At 40.4% G+C, this 17852-nt stretch overlaps 1 protein-coding gene across 17 annotated transcripts in view; it reads left to right on the top strand.

Moving 5' to 3' along the window:
- BICD1 (BICD cargo adaptor 1) overlaps window positions 1-17852 on the top strand; it is a 126145-nt gene that overhangs the window by 82143 nt on the left and 26150 nt on the right. For 5 of the 17 annotated variants that reach the window (XM_077935091.1, XM_077935087.1, XM_077935098.1 and 2 more), the window contains exons 6-8: window positions 1500-2591; window positions 7926-8077; window positions 10324-10531. In XM_077935091.1, the coding sequence (XP_077791217.1) occupies window positions 1500-2591; window positions 7926-8077; window positions 10324-10531 (1452 nt within the window). Of the gene's footprint in view, window positions 1-1499; window positions 2592-7925; window positions 8078-10323; window positions 10642-11849; window positions 12050-14757; window positions 14869-17852 lie in introns of those variants that run through there. The other 12 variants (XM_077935088.1, XM_077935095.1, XM_077935093.1 and 9 more) reach the window with 7 other exon arrangements.

Genomic DNA, 17852 nt, shown 5'->3' with positions numbered 1-17852 from the left:
AGGGGTACCTTACCTTTACCTTTAACTTCCTCATAAGGTGATAGCCAACAGAGCATCCAAATAACTTTGAGATTGGGGGTGGCATGGAACAAGATAGATTACTATTTTATAGTAGATTGTTTGTCAGTACAAGGCCTATATAGCTTGTGTATGACAACAGTAGTACAGATGTATTACCTATCAAGATTATTGCCTAGAGCCAGGAACACTGTTCCTAATTATCTCTCTTCCTAATTATATATTCACCTAACATTTCCATAAATTACTATCCTTTATGTGTCATGGGATTTGAAATAATAATGGCCACCATCTACTAAACTAATTAGGTTTGCTTTTATTACATCTCATCAAACAAGTTGCACCACTCACACTTGATAGAGCTCATTTGCTGCTGTTCTTTTCTTTAAAAAAAAAAATAATACACTGCTAGTCTAATGGCATTTCCCCCTCAAATTGCTATTAAAATATATATAAAGTATTTGGAATGGTGTGCATATCTCAACTAAAATTATCCAGGTTTGGTGGGAAATATTGTTGCCTATGACTGGTGACACAAATATTGCATGCCCCATTAAACCATAATTGGAAACAAACTATGGTTTCACATGAACGAGCAGCATGCAAATGCACACTGCCCAGAAAGGGTCTCATGCTGCTCCCTTTCTGGTGGACAAAGCAAGCTGCAGGCCAACATGTTGTGTCATCCAAATCTGGGCTCAAGAAACTGGAAGCAGTTAATAAGGAGGATATAAAGCACAAGCCTGGATTCAGACAACATAAGCCAGATTCTTGCTTATTTTGTCCATGGTGCAACTGCAGCAAGAGTGAGAGAGGAGCATTGTGGCAGCTTTTGAGTAGTGAGCGCCAGCAGTGCTGCTTGCTCACGTAGCTATAGTTTAATATGATGCCTTAACTGGGCCCATGAACACAGAACATGAGAAGAAATTGTTTATTTACTTTTGCTAGCACAATACCAATTGCTTTATAAATAACAGGAGCGAGAAAAACCACCATCACCACCATAATAACCAGCAAAGGTACAGGTTAAGACATTGTTTCTCTGGCATTTTAAATGAAATTATTTTTTAGGTCTGATTGACAAGGAAGCTATATTTTAAGCACTGAAGCGAAGTCATCCATTTTGCTGTCTTAATTGACTTTGAAGTTGTGATGTATCTGGAAGGTGCTTTTCTTGTTTTTTAACTTGTGCTTTTTTGTTGTGCTATTATTTTAGTGTATTTTTTTATTGTGAACTGACCTAGGATGTATTTTTATGAAGGGCACCATACAAATGCCTTAAATAAATAAATTGCAACTTTCTTGCAAAATTTAAGATACTGTGTGATTTCTTAGGAGGAGGAACTTTCTGACCTCAGCAGTAGCTGAGGTGCCAGTTCCTAGGCTCAGTCTTTTTAAGATACCGTTGGGTACTGAGCAGTTATTTTTGCACCCAGGTTCTTTTTTGAGACGTTAATATTTTTCTCGCTGGGTTATTGCAGGTGGAGCGCGAGAAAGCTATTCTCCTGGCTAATCTTCAGGAGTCACAGACCCAGCTGGAACACACAAAGGGGGCACTTACTGAGCAACATGAACGGGTCCACAGGCTCACTGAGCATGTCAACGCTATGAGGGGTTTACAAAGCAACAAAGAATTGAAGGAGCTAGATTTTGAGAAAGGCCGGGATTCTGGGGAAGAAACCCATGACTATGAAGTGGACATCAATGGCTTGGAGATTCTAGAGTGCAAATACAAAGTAGCTGTCACGGAGGTGATTGACCTCAAAGCTGAAATAAAGGCCTTGAAGGAGAAATACAATAAATGTGTTGAAAACTACACCGAAGAAAAGGCGAAGTATGAGAGCAGGATCCAGATATATGATGAGCAGGTGACAAACCTGGAAAAGTCAACTAAGGATAGCCACGAGAAAATGATGCAGATGGAAAAAGACTTGCAAAGAATTACAGGTGTTGCAAATGAGAACCACAATACACTCAACACAGCCCAGGATGAGCTGGTGACTTTCAGTGAGGAGCTGGCTCAGCTCTATCACCATGTGTGTTTGTGTAACAACGAAACTCCTAATAGGGTTATGCTAGATTATTACAGGCAAAGCAGAGTTACTAGAAGTGGGAGCCTCAAGGGACCTGATGATCCAAGGGGGCTTCTGTCCCCACGGCTGGCTAGGAGAGGGATGGCATCTCCAATAGAAGTGAGGACACCGACTGAGCAGATTTCAAGGGAGAGTGCAGAAGCCAACAAAGAGCAAAGTCCAACCAAGACACCCACAATTTCTCCAGTCATCACAGCCCCCCCTTCCTCCCCAGTTTCCGACACTAGTGACATTCGCAAAGAACCGATGAATATTTACAACCTGAATGCCATAATAAGGGACCAAATCAAGCACTTGCAGAAGGCTGTAGATCGGTCGCTGCAGCTGTCCCGGCAGCGTGCAGCAGCCCGTGAACTAGTACCTATGATTGATAAGGACAAGGAGGCCTTAATGGAAGAAATACTGAAATTGAAGTCCCTGCTGAGTACGAAACGAGAGCAGATAGCGACCCTAAGGGCTGTGTTGAAAGCCAACAAGCAGGTAAGCTGTTAACTGCCCATCTGCCATTAGAATGGTTGTTGTTGTTGTTGTTGTTGTTTAGTCGTTTAGTTGTGTCCGACTCTTCGTGACCCCATGGACCAGAGCACGCCAGGCACTCCTGTCTTCCACTTCCTTTCGCAGTTGTTCAAACTCATGCTCTCTCACATAATTTATTTTATTTTAGGTACTCTTAACCCAAAATTACTTTAAAAGAACAGTTTAATTAATTTATTGCAACAGTGAACTTATTTCACTTAGTTTTTATTGAACAAATTTGAGCATTCTACATAATAATAAATGTGGCATACACTCAAGTTTGCATTGAATCCCAGAGGCCTAGGGAACCAATCATATTTTGCTTTTACATGGGGTCAGCTCAGACCTTCTCAAAACTTCAAACAAGCTCCTTTTTCTCTGTCCCTCATCTTTCATGTAATCCCAATTCCTTTCCTCCTTGTCTTGTTCTAGCAAACAATAGTTTGACATTATATGCAAGTTTGGGATTGGAAGTTGCTTCAAACAAACTATAGTGAGGCTTGAATGTAATAGCAAACTATAAACGAGGAGACAAAGGAAGGAAATGGAGCTTATGAGTGGAGGAGGCTGCTTGAACCTGTGGCATACTCCTGTTCAGAGCATTAAATCCGAACCAACTCATAGTGTCCAAAAATTGATAACTAACGCACTTTACAAGAATGTGTATTATGGAATCATAGAAATAGTTAATTATTCAGAGTTCGTAAAGACCTGAGTGGATACACAAACATGTTAAAAAAGACTAGTGTGGATTTGACTTGAGCTACTTTTTTTGCTGCAGTAGAACATGGGTAGAGCAGTCCTATGGGAAGGGAGAAATCTAGGTAGATGTATTTTCCTTTGCCCAGGAGGCTTGAGCTGGGAGGACAGAAGGTGAGGGCAGTTAAACACAAATGTATAATACATATCAGGGGGGGGAAACAACCAGTTGAAAGTCTGTTTTGGCTAATCAGTTTCTTTCAGTTCCATCCATTTGTATATGAAATGCACATGAAGTAATGCATGTGAACGTTGTGGATATGTTTCTTCAGGAGTGTGGTATTATCAAACTTCCCCTGGATGCTAGATTAAATAGATGGGATTGAAAAAGACTGATTACACATATACCAACCTTTTGGTCTGCTGATAGTAAAATACTAAAATACGAGGTGCAAACCAGCTAATTACGCTACCATAAAGCAATAAAAACAAACAAACCATAAACCAGCTAGGAAGGAATGTTTCTTCTCATCTTTTAATTGTGCTAGCTAGCAATTAACTTAGCTTAAAAAAATTGTATAGACAGCCTACCCAGAAAGTTGAGGTAATTTTAATCTATTTTAGTATTTTAACTTTGGTACTGTATATTTTAAAATAGGGGTGTAATTCTTCTTGATTTTCTTGTTTTATCTTTTTTATAAACTGCTTTGACTTTTTTACAATCAAGTGGTATATACTTTTTATGAAATGAACAAACGTTAATAAGGGTGCGTGTAATAAGAAATTCCGATACATATCAAAATGTGCAAAATGCATAAAAAACACCACTTTTTGAACCAGTCAGGAGCTCTCTGCCCGAGTTGCTCCCACACCTTGCTTACGCGAAGATAGATAAGCGGCTCTGAAGATCATGCCTCAGCTCTGCACAACCTTGTTTTGGTAGTGTTGTTTATATGCTATAATGTCATGTGCTACCAGCCTCATGTTATTCTATATTCTGTACCTCTGAATTATTCTTGCAAGTGTTGCAAGGAGATCAGGAATACCTGTTACCCGTTCAAGATATGCTCAATAGACACAGTAATGGAGAAAAAGAAAGTAAAAATTTATTACTGAGCAATAGTGACCCAGAGGAATGATTTCCAGAGCCTGGGCCCTGGGGACTTTGGGTTTATATACAGTGGTACCTCAGGTTACATACGCTTCAGGTTACAGACTCTGCTAACCCAGAAATAGTACCTTGGGTTAAGAACTCTGCTTCAGGATGAGAACAGAAATCATGCTCCGGCGGCGCGGCGGCAGCAGGAGGCCCCATTAGCTATAGTGGTGCTTCAGGTTAAGAACAGTTTTAGGTTAAGAACGGACCTCCAGAACGAATTAATTACTTAACCCGAGGTACCACTGTACCTTATTCCAAACTGCATTAAACATTACATATTCATATATTTCAGCAAAATCAAACCAATGAACAGGGGCAAAGCCCTTCCTATGTCCATGTAAAGATTGCTTCTGCTTTTCCATGTAAGTTCATAAGAAATCACCAACACCTTTACCCTATTTTCAGCAAATAAAGCATAAAGAGTAAAAAGAAACCCCTTTGGCAGTTGAAGCCAAAATCCCCCTTTTCTGTTATCAGGCAGATACATTACGTTATGTGGCAAAAAACCAATTTCTTGTTTCTCAGGTCAGGATGTCCGTCTCATGCTTTTTTCATGAGCCTGAGAAACAGTCTGAGGAATGTTCCTTACAGAAAGAATGCAGATGTAGCTAAATATATATTTGCTTTCTGCAAGCACAGCAACAGGGCAGAGAGAGACTTTGGGTCTTAAGATTTTAGGCATGTTTAGCGTTAACAATTAAGCATTATTAGGATACATGGTTATGCATAAAGCATAAGGTTATACATAAGGTAAAACTCTTCCAAAAATATGATCAATCCTAAATACAGCTACAACAAACGCAAGTGGTCTAATTGCCAAAACTTTAGTCATTGATCCAACTCTGTCACCCCCCCCCCCGTTTTTCCTGTAAAGGGATGTGGGTGACGCTGTGGTCTAAACCACTGAGCCCCTTGGGCTTTCCGATCAGAAGGTTGGTGGTTCAAATCCTTGTGATGGGTTGAGCTCCCATTGCTCTGTCCCAGCATCTGCCAACCCAGCAGTTTGGAAGCACGCCAGTGCAAGTAGATAAATAGGTACCACTGCAGCGGGAAGGTAAATGGTGTTTCCATACACTCTGGTTTCCAGCATGGTGTTCTGTTTCTCCAGAAGCGGTTTAGTCATGCTGGTCACATGACTCAGAAAGCTGTCTGTGAACATACACTGGCTTTCTCAGCCTGAAGCCAGATGAGTGCCGCAACCCACAGTCGCCTTTGACCGGACTTAATTGTCCTAGGGTCATTTACCTTAACTTTTTACCTTTCCTATATGTAACAACACTAGACAGCGCAGTGCAGTCAGTATATTTACTGACAGGTAGTTCACTAAAAAAGTACAACAGAGTTTCTACCTCTGACTGCCTTCTTGTTCTAGGCAGACAGCTTACAAATAGAAGGCAGCAAATGTTCTCCCAGCAGAAATTCAACACAGTTGATTTCCAGCCAGCCACACTACCAACACCTTGTTACAAATTCAGGGCTACTTATACTCTACTTTGTGCTGAATCATTGGCATCTGGCTCTGACTCATGCCTTACATGTTGTTAAAGTTTGTGGGTCGTAATTCCTTTGACCAACTGAGTCTGCTGCAATGGCCCTGCAATAAATTTGACTTATTGCCACTCTGTCAAACTCCAATGGCGCCCACACGCTTCCACTCCACACACTGCCACTCTTCTCAGTTGCCGGATAATAGCAGAGTTCACACACAGCATGAAATGGCTTGTTTGTGTCGACGTGGTGTCTTCAATAACTCAGCTCAACACCAGTGCTTCTAATCTAGAACTCGTTATTTAGAAGCATAACAAACAGAAAAGAAAAACCTACAGAATTTACTGCACGCTTGCAGCTTTCTGCCTCTAACAAAAATGAAACTACCTTGCTCACATTCTCAGACAGACTGCTCTCCAGAGAGAGCTCAGCCCCACAGAGCACAGATCAAAGGAAAATGCCCGGGTCATGTGGGCAGTGTACCCAGTTAATAAGAACACTTCTGGAGTGTTAACTCTTAATTATCCAGAACCACAACCCATGTTCCTTGATTCACACCTAACAAGCTGCAGGTACAAGAACAGTGTATTCAGATTAACCCTGTCTTGACTTTTATCTGCAAGCATAACTTATTCCAACAGGATCGTTTAATTTTGCTGTTGCAAGCTGCCATGTTCAGTGACAGTTACAGGGAATGCACATACAGCAGGTTAAAATCTAGCTTTTCCAGGTGATAGGGCTGGAATTTTGTGCTAGGATTAAAGATGTTGAAAAGAGGCCCGGGTCCTTTATCTGTTGTGATAGCTGCCTTAGCTCCAGTTTTTAGAAGGCTGTGGGGGACGTGTTTTAGTTACTGAAGGCCCTCTTACCTTTTCTTTTACAACTGAGGCACTGGAACAATCACCCCGTGTATTTGCTACTACGGTGGCACATGGAATCAAGCAATGAGACATTAGTTGGACACCAATAAAGGATGCTGTAATAGTGTTTTTTCTAGCATCAGCAGGTATTGGCTTGTAGTTGACATTGGAGGCCCCTTCCAACTCTATGATTCAAACTGTTTTGATAGCATTCTTCTAAAGAGTTGAGATTGGATGTAGGCACTAGTATTTCAGAGATTTGAAGGCAGTTTGAAAGAGTGTCATGTGTACACTCATCCCACTTGGCTTCCAGTAAATGGGGTTTGCAGATATTTGTATTGTTTCAAAACATTTGACTGGAGTTGACAGTGGGGCAAAAGAACATTATACAGTGGTACCTTGGGTTACAAACACTGCAGGTTACAGACCCTGCTAACCCGGGAGTAGTATATTGGGTTAAGAACTTTGCCCCAGGATGAGAACAGAAATCACGCAGGAGGCCCCATTAGCTAAAGTGGTACTTCAGGTAAAGAACAGTTTTAGGTTAAGAACAGACATCCGGAAAGAATTAAGTTCGTAACCAGAGGTACCACTGCACCATCGGGATAAAGTATCCCTCAGACTGCTTCCACCTTTTTTCAGCCAAAGAAAACTTTTGCCTCATATGTTTGAAATGCAGTGTGTTCCAGTTGTATTGTATAAGCCAGACAGAAATAAATTTGCACTAATGACATGCTGTGTAAATGTGAGTATATTGTCTCAGCTGTGTAAATGTGAGTATATTGTCTCATATTACAGTTGTTGAGCTAAACATAGCATCTTCGCTTCTGTTTCTTGTAGTTTCTGTTCCATCCGGCCTACCTTTACTGTCACAATCGGTATGCTTCTCAATCTCGTTTGCTGGAAACCACAGGAGGGGACAGTGCTGATGTGCTCAGGTCCTGCTTGCAGGTTTCCCAAAAGGGGCATCTGGTTGGCCACTGTGAGAACAGGATGCTGGGCTAGGTGGGCCACTGGCCTGATTCAGCAGACTCTTCTTATTTTGTGTTCTTAAATATACATACATATATAATGGCTGTGTCTTTGCTTCAGACAGCTGAAGTGGCCCTGGCTAATCTGAAGAATAAGTATGAGAATGAGAAGGCCATGGTGACAGAAACCATGACTAAACTACGTAATGAGTTAAAGGCTTTGAAAGAAGATGCAGCAACCTTCTCATCCTTGAGAGCCATGTTCGCAACCAGGTACCAAAATACTTTTATAAAAAAAATAAAAATAAATTTAATTTCGTTATCATATATACCTTGACATAAAGCAATCTAAATAATAAAGAAAGATAGTACATTGGGATAATGCAAGTGATTTTAAAGAATACAGTGGAACCTTGTTTCCCGAACACCTCTGTTATTGTACATTTCGGCTCCCAAACGCCAAAAACCCAGAAGTACTGTACTTTTCTGCATATAAGACGAGCTCTGTTTACTTTATAATAATGTTTTAAAACTGGGGGCGTCTTATACATGGGTAGTGGGTATGGGTGATGGGTGTTTGGTTCCATCCCCCCCAAAAGCTCAACAACTCTGTGCAATCCTCCCCTCAAAAAGCCCAACAACTTAAACACAGGGGCGTGTTATACGGTAAATGCTTCCATTTTTGAACATTTTGCAGAACCCGAACATGCTCTTGCAACCAGTGGGAAGCCGCGCCTCGGTTTTCAAACATTTTGGAAGCCGAACAAACTTCCAGAACGGATTTCTTTGAAGAACTGAAGTACCACTGTAGTCCATTTATTTCTTTTTCTCATTAAGAGTTCTCAAAGTTCATTCTTGCTTAGCAGGCAGATAGTTAATGCTTACTATCTTATAGTGCAGTGCAGCCCAGCTGACTTAAATAGGGCTTACTGGTACTCTCAGGTAAGTGTGGTTGGGATTGCAGCCCAAGTCAAACACCTCAACTTCACAAGTCCATTCCCCCATCAGTCTCTACAGTAGTCTCTATTATCAACTGTGATAAAATGCAGATCCCTGTTATGACGTCTTGTGTTTCCAGCAATCACACTCTTTCGGAAATATGGCCTTCTTTCCCAAGAGAAAATAAGACAAACACGTAGTTACTTATGTCATAAGGGCACAGGTTCATTTCAGTTGGGATATGAGGTTATCAGTTATTACAAGCTGAATATGGCCAAGATTCTTTTTATAATGTATTCGAATTACTTTTAAAGGAAACCAAAAAAAAAAAGAAAGGCACAAAATTCAAACTTATAATCTTAAAAAAGGGGAGAAACAGGCTTATGAAGCAGTAATATCAAAAGAGATTTGGGTATACTTAACAGTACTTTGAATTAAATTAAGAGGAAAAATTGATACTTTAGTATGGAGAGGTATTAGGCATATAAATAATAAAAGTTTTCAAATTCCCTAAATCTTTCCCATTTTTCCTGCAGAATTTCTGATGAGCTTATACTTTAGTAAAATTTGGGAGTTACTTAATTTGATCGTTCTTTCTTTCTGAGCTTCACTGGAGAGTTTCAATTCTTTTCAAATGCAGTCCATGTAGCAGTTAATATATAAAGCAGTGGTTCTTTTATATTAACAAATTTGCCATTAATAAAGCATTTAGACAGTTGGGAACAAAAAACAAATCAGTTATTGATAAGCATCAAAGTCCACTTAAGTGCAGAACATTGTGACTTTTTGAGTGCTTGGCTTGTACTGAAAGAGAGTTCCTGTAAGCAAAGAAGCTCTGCTTTCAGTATAATTAAATATGCTTCCCTCCAGCTGATTACTAATACTATGACATAATGTCTTGGCTCTGTTAGGAATATTTCTACTTGAAACGTCCTGGGGTCATGTCCATTTTTAATTTATATTGCAATATAGATTACATTTAATTTAATTTAATTTAATTTAATTTAATTTAATTTCCTTAAGCAAGTCCCGCCACACCTTCCACCTTTCCAGCAGATCAGATAAATGTTAGTAGCACCATATATAAGTTTCAGAGCAAGTAAGAGATGGGAAACTGAGGAAATAGTGTTCTTCAATGTCTTAGGTCTATCCACACTTGTGCTTGTTGCATGATTTCAAGTCACGGGACTGAGAGGGTTTTTCACTCAAATTGGTTTTGTTCAGTGGGTTTCTTGGAGCCTTTTGCTTGGCTGACCATTTTTGATTGCATATTGTTTTGTTTTTCTCTCTCATTGAATTGAGAATAATTCAGGGCAGGTCCATGTTAGAAATGTCTTATGGCCCATTGACTCAGGCAAATTTAGTACCTTTTTCTGTCATGGAAAAGCATTAAATTCACCCAGACTGCACATAATTATAGCCAGCAGGCAGCAACATCGGTTACTTTAGGCATAGTTTTTCCAGCTGCCATGATAACAGGTGATGGATACTTTCTTTATATGTAGCTGGTTCTTGCTGACATTTCTCCATGAGGGACATTCACATAATCTGAAAGACACTCCCTCTGTCTCTCTCCTCAGGTGTGATGAATACGTAACACAGTTGGATGAGATGCAGAGGCAATTGGCAGCTGCAGAGGATGAGAAGAAGACCTTAAACTCTTTGCTGCGGATGGCTATCCAGCAAAAGCTCGCCCTCACCCAGCGTCTGGAAGACTTAGAGTTTGATCACGAGCAGTCCCGGCGGAGCAAAGGCAAACTTGGAAAGAGCAAGATCGGCAGCCCTAAAGTAAGTGAGGAGGCATCAGCCACCGTGCCAACCATAGACACTTTCCTCCTGCATAGTCAGGGCCCACAGCAACCAAACATACTGGTCAGCAGTGGCACTCAGAGGAAAAGGTATGCATGCAGTCGTCTTTATAGTACAGTGCAGTGGCCTGACTTGAATTAAGGTCATTCACTGAATTGCAAATAATGAATATATTTTGGCTGGGGTCGTTGAGAGATGGGGCTGTGTGAAGAAGCGACTTTTCAAAATGTGAAGCCTGGCTAGTAATTCCATCTGCCCATAATATTTTTTTCTTCCTTTTGATATAGTCATAGATCATATTCTGTCAGCATTTCAGCATATTCTGTATGTTTTGAATGTATCTGCTTAATACATAGCAAAAATATACCTCTTGATGGGGCGGGGTGAAGTGGAGGGGCATGTCTAAGAGGCATATCCACATCCAGAGGGAAATGATCCTCTGATAAACTAAGGTGCTTATAAACTTTCCCTTTTCTCTTCATTATTGAAATGTGGGCAAGGAATGTGATTACCCTGATGTGCTTCTCAACACCTGTGTTAAAATGAATAAATGTTCAATAGCAGATGACTTTTATTCAAACCCAGAAACAAATGCTAGTGGTTTGCAGAGTTGCATATAGTTCTGTGGCAGTCCCACCAACAGGGGGAGGAAGGTCAAGGAGAAGATGGTGGACAAAAGATCCCCCCACTTTGTGGGAACAACTTCCACGAACAGTATCTAAACAAGATTCCCCCTGTTCAGAGACTTTTAGGGCAAACTTTCATTGTCTGTGTACTACATGTTCAGCATAAATGTTAAATACAGATATTATAAATGAAATGGAAAATATGCATGATGCCTAAATAATAATTAAAAACCTATATTGGGGGATGAGAATTGGATGTGGGGGCCTGCACAAGATGTAACCCACCAAGCCACACCACCACCATGTATTATGGCCTCAAATTCGTGACAACACTGAAGAAGAGCCCCAAGCAAGCAGCAAAAAACAGATTTTATTGACCCTATGGTGGGCCATTGTACATGGCAGGTGATCTATACTCAGCTTGATGGGTCACGTTGAGCAGCTTGTATTTTCTCTTTCTAAATTTTATAAGTAAAGCTTCCCTTTATAGGAAATAGGTTTTCCTGTGGGGTGGCAGCAATGATAGGGGTGGTGACAACATGCTGGTTTGCTTTGTGGAGGGTGGTGGTGGGGAAAGGAATGTGCTAATGTCATTCAAGGAGCCATTGCTCAGTAATTAAAGTAAAAACTCTTTTGTTTTCGTATGTATTTTTTCTTGGATCTCCTGCAAGACTATTCTCACCTTCCCCTTGTGATCAGAGCCATCCCAGGACTTCAGGGACCCACCTACTGCCTTTATTAAGAACCCCCCCTGATCACACCTCCACAGAATCATTTCTTCTGAGGGGCCCCCCTTCCATGGCCTCCATGAATGAATTCTTCTATGGGCACCGTCTCAGCAAGGAAAAAAGGTTAACCGTGGCCATCCCAGGTAAACATTTTTTCCTTGGGTGCATGTAGTGCAAAATGATTAGCTGAGTATAGTGGGAATCCCCGCCAAACACTGCACATACAATTTTTAATTAGGGCACATTCTTCCGTCTTTTATAGATTTGCATCTTTAGACTGCCCCAGACTACTCCTACATGATAATCAGTGAAACTGTTCTGGAGTATGTGATTGGAAGATTTCATCCGAAGTGCCCTCTGCTCATTTCAAGCGAAATTCTCAATGGGTCACATTTCCCTCTGGCCCAGGTCAGATAGTCAATCAAGGCTTCAGAAGCAGTGCTTTATGAAGCCAGGAAGGCAATACTGTGTAAAATACTCTTCCCTTGCCCCCTCCCCATTGTGCACTGACTTGGGCGCAAAGATCCTGGCTTGTATTAAGCCAGAGCTCCTCTTATACCTGAGCCAGGAAATTCTGGTATGTTAACTAACTAACCATTCCTGTTTGTTAAGCCAGAATTCCCATGGTTGGATGTAGCAGGGAACTCAGACTTACTATAAGGCAGGAGAAGAGAAGCAAGGGGAGCAGTGCTGGGACCCAGTGGTCATTCACAGCTTCATAATGCATAGATTATGAAGCCTTGAATGATTGCCTGAACTGGGTCATGTTACTGTAGTCAAGATGATAATTCCAAGTGGAGTTCTGTTAGTGCCTTGGTTGAGCTTGATCCAGTGTTTCATTTGAAGCCATTTGATGAAATAATAAACTGGTGAAATGAAACAGCTATGATGACTTGGTTGAACAGTGTATAATAATGTATCTCTCAACAGATAAATGCATATATTCAGAGCTAACATATTGCCTTTTCTTACCATGTGCCAGTTGTGTTTACCCTGCAAGGTACTGATAGCATAATTCAAAGAAACCTTCCAAGTGCAGGGGAACTTTTGAATGGTGTGAAATTTTAGGAAAAGTTAGAAGAAAGATAAAACCTTATTGAGTTTTGACACAATGTGCACAACCTAACAGAGGTAATTTCAGTGGTTTAACTGCTTAACTATGTTGGGTTGAGGCCAGGACTTGAACATTTACCCTGGATTTACCACTAGTGTTCCTTTCATGCCCTTGTATCTTGCTTACTGACAGTTTGGCCAACTGGAAACAACATGGAAACATTAAGCCATTAACATTACAGCGCTGTGTAATGAGAGGCACTTACAGGTTAAAAGCTCTCGGTGGTCTCCAACAAAGTAGTTCTGTTAGTGCAAGGATTTCTTCTTGCAATATGGAACTTCCCTTCTTTCTTTTCTCCCCATATGCCTCTTGCCCCCTCTCCAGATCTGCTCAGGAGGTCTGGGGGAACTCCCAGAGCAGAATGGGGCATGCAGGGAAAGGAGAGGAGAGGGATAAGTTCCATTGCACAGCCAAAAGTCCTTGCAGTAGCAGAATTACATAGCTGGCTAGTGCCCTTCATCTGCAACCTTGTGCTACTGTTGTAGATGGAACAGCTTGTTTATATATACTGTAGAAATGGCATTTTTCACAAAGAAAGTATTTGAAATAGTATCCTGTGGAATTGAAGTCTGTTTCCTGGAGAACCATAATGATTACTTAGAATCATTATGTAAAAGTTGAGGGGGGAAATACATAAAGCAGTGCCATGCCTCCTCTTAGTAAAAGGGGAGTATCTTTGTTTTTCAGTCTGAAACCAGCTATAGTGGGGAGAAGCCCTTTGGCCTGTTGATATACATTATGGGGTGCAAAACTCTTCTTATAATGTGGCTTCTGATCACCCTTGTCTGCTTCTGCAAAATCATCTCTAAGCTCAGAAGCATGGAAGAATAGATAGCCTCCAAAGCTTCAGAGAAGCAAAGGCTTTATTTTTAGAGGAGGAGTACAGTAGTTTCCACTGTAAATAAAGCAAATGTATTTGTCAGAAATTTCAAAAACATTTTAGGTCAGCTCCCTGACCCAGTGCTTGTGATTTATGTGGTAATAATGTGTAAAGGACAGCAAGATGTTTGTAAATCTTGAAGCAGTTTTTTCCTATAAGCCAAACCAAATTTTCACCAGAAAGATTTAGGAAGCATATGATTAACTGTAAAAGCAAAGCATATTGATAACCAGTGTAGGTAAAGTGTGGCTGAGGACAGTGGCATTCACCCAAGACCTGCCCCTAGCACCCTCGCTCCCCCCTTTAGTCTAAATGGAGCTTCTACTCCATTTTAGTTAAATGCAAGTAGAACCCTCTGTGTGGCTGGGGACTCTGATGAAGCAGGGACCTGAACTGCACAGAGTTATTCTGTTTGCGTTCAAACGTACACAGATAAAAGTCCCATGTAGGTGGGAGACCAAGCAGTGGGGATGGGGTGATGTGCATATGGATACTGGGGGTGGGGCTTTTGTGCACACCCAGCCCCTGTTCCCATGTTGCCTGAACACACCTTCAAATAGCATACAATAGATTGAGCAGAGACCTCCTTTTTAGAGTACAGCTCACCATCTAAATTCTGCTAGAAAACTAGTTGTTGGTTCTGGTTGCCTAGGGCAGTGTTATATATGGCAAATTATGTCAGATTGATTAGTTCAGCTATACACTGGATTTAGGCATGTCGCAAAAATGGCAGGCCAGGATATCACCATAATGAATTGTGAGAGGCAATCAGAATAAAGTCATTTCCATTCTTGCCTTCATGTCTCCCCTGTACCCTGCGTATTACTTATAACCGCCTCTTTTCTACCTCTCAAAAGTTCTGGCACCAGTGGAACGTTGCAAAAGGCAGGACATCCCTCATGAGGAGCACTTGAGAGGAATTTTCATGGATTTTGCATCTAGGCCCAGTACATGTTACCAAATACAAGGTGGGGGTACTTTTGGTCATTATGCATAGTTCCTCCACCACTGATAATTACGCTGTTGGAATGTGCTAAAGTTGATCCAAATCTGACATGCTTTTGGTGGAAATGATCTGATGTATTTTTAATTCTTTTAAATGGAAGAGTTCTTTTAAATGAAAAAGTTCCTCTTTCCAGCCCCATTGCCCTTCCAAGAATACGAACTTGCACTCTGCCTTTTGACTTAGATACTTCATTATCATCTATTATAAGAAATGCTTATCTTTTTTTATTTGTCTTTTAACTGCAACTCCAAAAAAAGCCCTACTTAGAGTAGGCTCATTTACATTAATGGTCATGACTAACTTAGATCTATTAATTTCAAAAAATTACTTGAATACAACCCATTGCAAAAACAGAAATATAAATTTTCCAATAAAACCAGTAGACACTTAACTAAAAATAAAGGCAACATACCCAGACTTTTTGTTATCACCAAGCAAAAATAGGTTTGCTTCTAAAATGTAGGCTCAGGCTTCTGGGGGACTCTTGCGAGAGCTCCCACTGAAAATACCTTCTTAAGCTCTTTATGTTGTGAATTAGAAATATACAAGGTAACTTCCGATACCGGCAGATTTTTCCTGCTCTTTTCCTAGTTACACGTAAGAGCAGTCAAGAGGGGATAGAAAAGTGAATGGAAGCAGCAGGAGTGACATCCTTGTTCCTTCATGCCGTAAAAGGTGCTTGCAAGCAACAGCAGTTCTCTCATTGTATAGTGTAGGAATGAGGAATCAAGACAGACAAGTAGGTGGTGTTCTGAGAGCGTCTTCTGAGTGAGTCTAAAAACCCACGCGTCTCTCTTTTATTGAATATTAAAAGGCATTGCTAGTGGCTGATTGGTCAATACAGAGACAAAGGGACTCATTCCTGATTGGGTAGCATAAGTATAAGGCGGGATTACATAAATTCATTAATCTCTAATACATCAAAGGGTAAGAAAGAACTAGAGCTTAGACAGGTATGAAAGCTCCTAATCAATTTACAACTAAAGATTGAGTATAATATGACTAAAGCAATTACTAATGTTATGATCATAACATAAAATCACATAATCAATTATACATTGAAGAAGAACAGATCATTGTGAACTTAAGGTGAACTAAGCAAAAGGGAATGGAATTTAAGGAATGGAATTTAGGGATTTAGGTGCCTGGGACGGCTTTGCACAGTGTGCATGAAGGAGAGAAGCAGAGAAAGATTATAAGCAAACTTTAGTCTTTTCAGAAAGCCAAGGAAAAGGAAGCTAGGAAAAGTTCCCAGAATGCCACAGAAAGAGAACTTATCTTCAGTATAGAGTGCAGAGCAGTATGAGACTGAGAGGTGTGCAGTAACATGTGCTTCTAATATCTGTTGGAGCCAACAGTCAGTCAGAGAGTTTTAAACATGTGAAGTGCAATTCAGAAAGCTTTTCTTATTGAGATTATTAATATTGTGCATGTGGAAGCCGCTGGATGAACAAAAACTGACTCTTGTATTGAAATAAAAATTCTCCAGTCTAAAAATATGGTTCAAAAGCCTTACACACAGGACTTAATTTCAAAATAACTTTAAACAATAAAAATTACATTCAGTTATTTCTGTATTTCTTATACTGGTCCCAGCATAAGGCATAATAGATTACAAATAACTTGTATTCTGTGCTAAAATCAAAGTTCTGTCTCTTCTCCAATGCAGCCTCAGGCTGTTTGCTGGAGAGAAAACACACCTGTTTTCTTCAGTAGCTTAAACAAAAAGACACCGCACCCAACATGGATGCCTACCAGATTAGCATATGCATAGATCTGAAATACTATCTCTTTCATGCGACTGTGAGCTAAACACCTTGTGACTGAGCCACAAATATAGTCCCATGATATAGCTCCATTACAGCTCCTAACCTGGTAGGCCGTTCTTCAAGTTGGAAATTTCCTGCCATGTTTCACAGTATACAGTACATGCGGCTGCTGCTACTACTAATTTTATTACTTATACCCCACTGAGTGGCTTGCCCCAGCCACTCTGGGCAGCTTCCAACTTAGCTATAAAAAATAAATTAACACACTATAGAGATATCAGTTCATGGGATGTGTCTCTGTGAGGCATCTAATCATAGCCTGCATTTTTATCAAGGCTTATAGTTTGATTTTAAAATGAGCTTAAAGATTTTCAAATGTTTTATGCCAGGCAGAAGACCAGCTGCCTAAGTACTTTGGCAAGATGTTTATCCTCCTGGACAAGGGGCCCCCCTGATTTATAGCAGAAAACAATTCTCAAAGTCGTAAAAAGGGAATTACAGGCTGAGAGCAAGGTTACACTGACCCTACATAATTAAGAGTTGGTAAATAGTAAAATAAAACCTTGTGCCTCCCATTAAACTTGAGCCATATCTTCCTAAGGTTAAAGGCCAAGAGCAAATGGAAAAGAAAGCAACTGGCTGGAGAAGGGGAGTGTAAACAGAAGAAGAGGCTTTTTTCCTATTTTATTTTGAGGCTGTAAACTGTTCCTTCCTTTTTACTTTGAGAAGGTTTATTCTTCTAAAAAGCTATCTATGATAATGTATAAAATATACTGGCTTAAATGTAATTATGCAAAGGATCTAGAAAGAAAGAAATGTTAAATTCTTATTTCATGGAGTCATATTGCTGTAGGAGACCAGAGGGGCAAACGAGCCCAGCCCCCTGCCAGACAGGAGACGCCATCGAGCACTCCTGACATATGGTTGTCAGGCCTTTGTTTAAAGACCTCCAAAAAGGAGATCTTTCATTGATGATGCATGAGAATGTGAACCCAAGATCTCTGACATCTGTTTAAGATAAAAATTTAAAACTATTAACCATCTGTTTTGGAGGGCAATAGGGCAAGGAGGGCAAGAGGTGAGCTGGTAATTAAGGTTCCTTGTTGAGACAAATGTAAGATATATGACTACTTATTTGTCATTTATAGATAGAAGAATATATAGCTTTTTGTATCCC

This window comes from Podarcis muralis, chromosome 10 (assembly GCF_964188315.1).
Source record: "Podarcis muralis chromosome 10, rPodMur119.hap1.1, whole genome shotgun sequence".
In the NCBI taxonomy this organism is placed as follows: domain Eukaryota; kingdom Metazoa; phylum Chordata; class Lepidosauria; order Squamata; family Lacertidae; genus Podarcis; species Podarcis muralis.
This window is presented reverse-complemented; position numbering and strand designations above follow the sequence as displayed.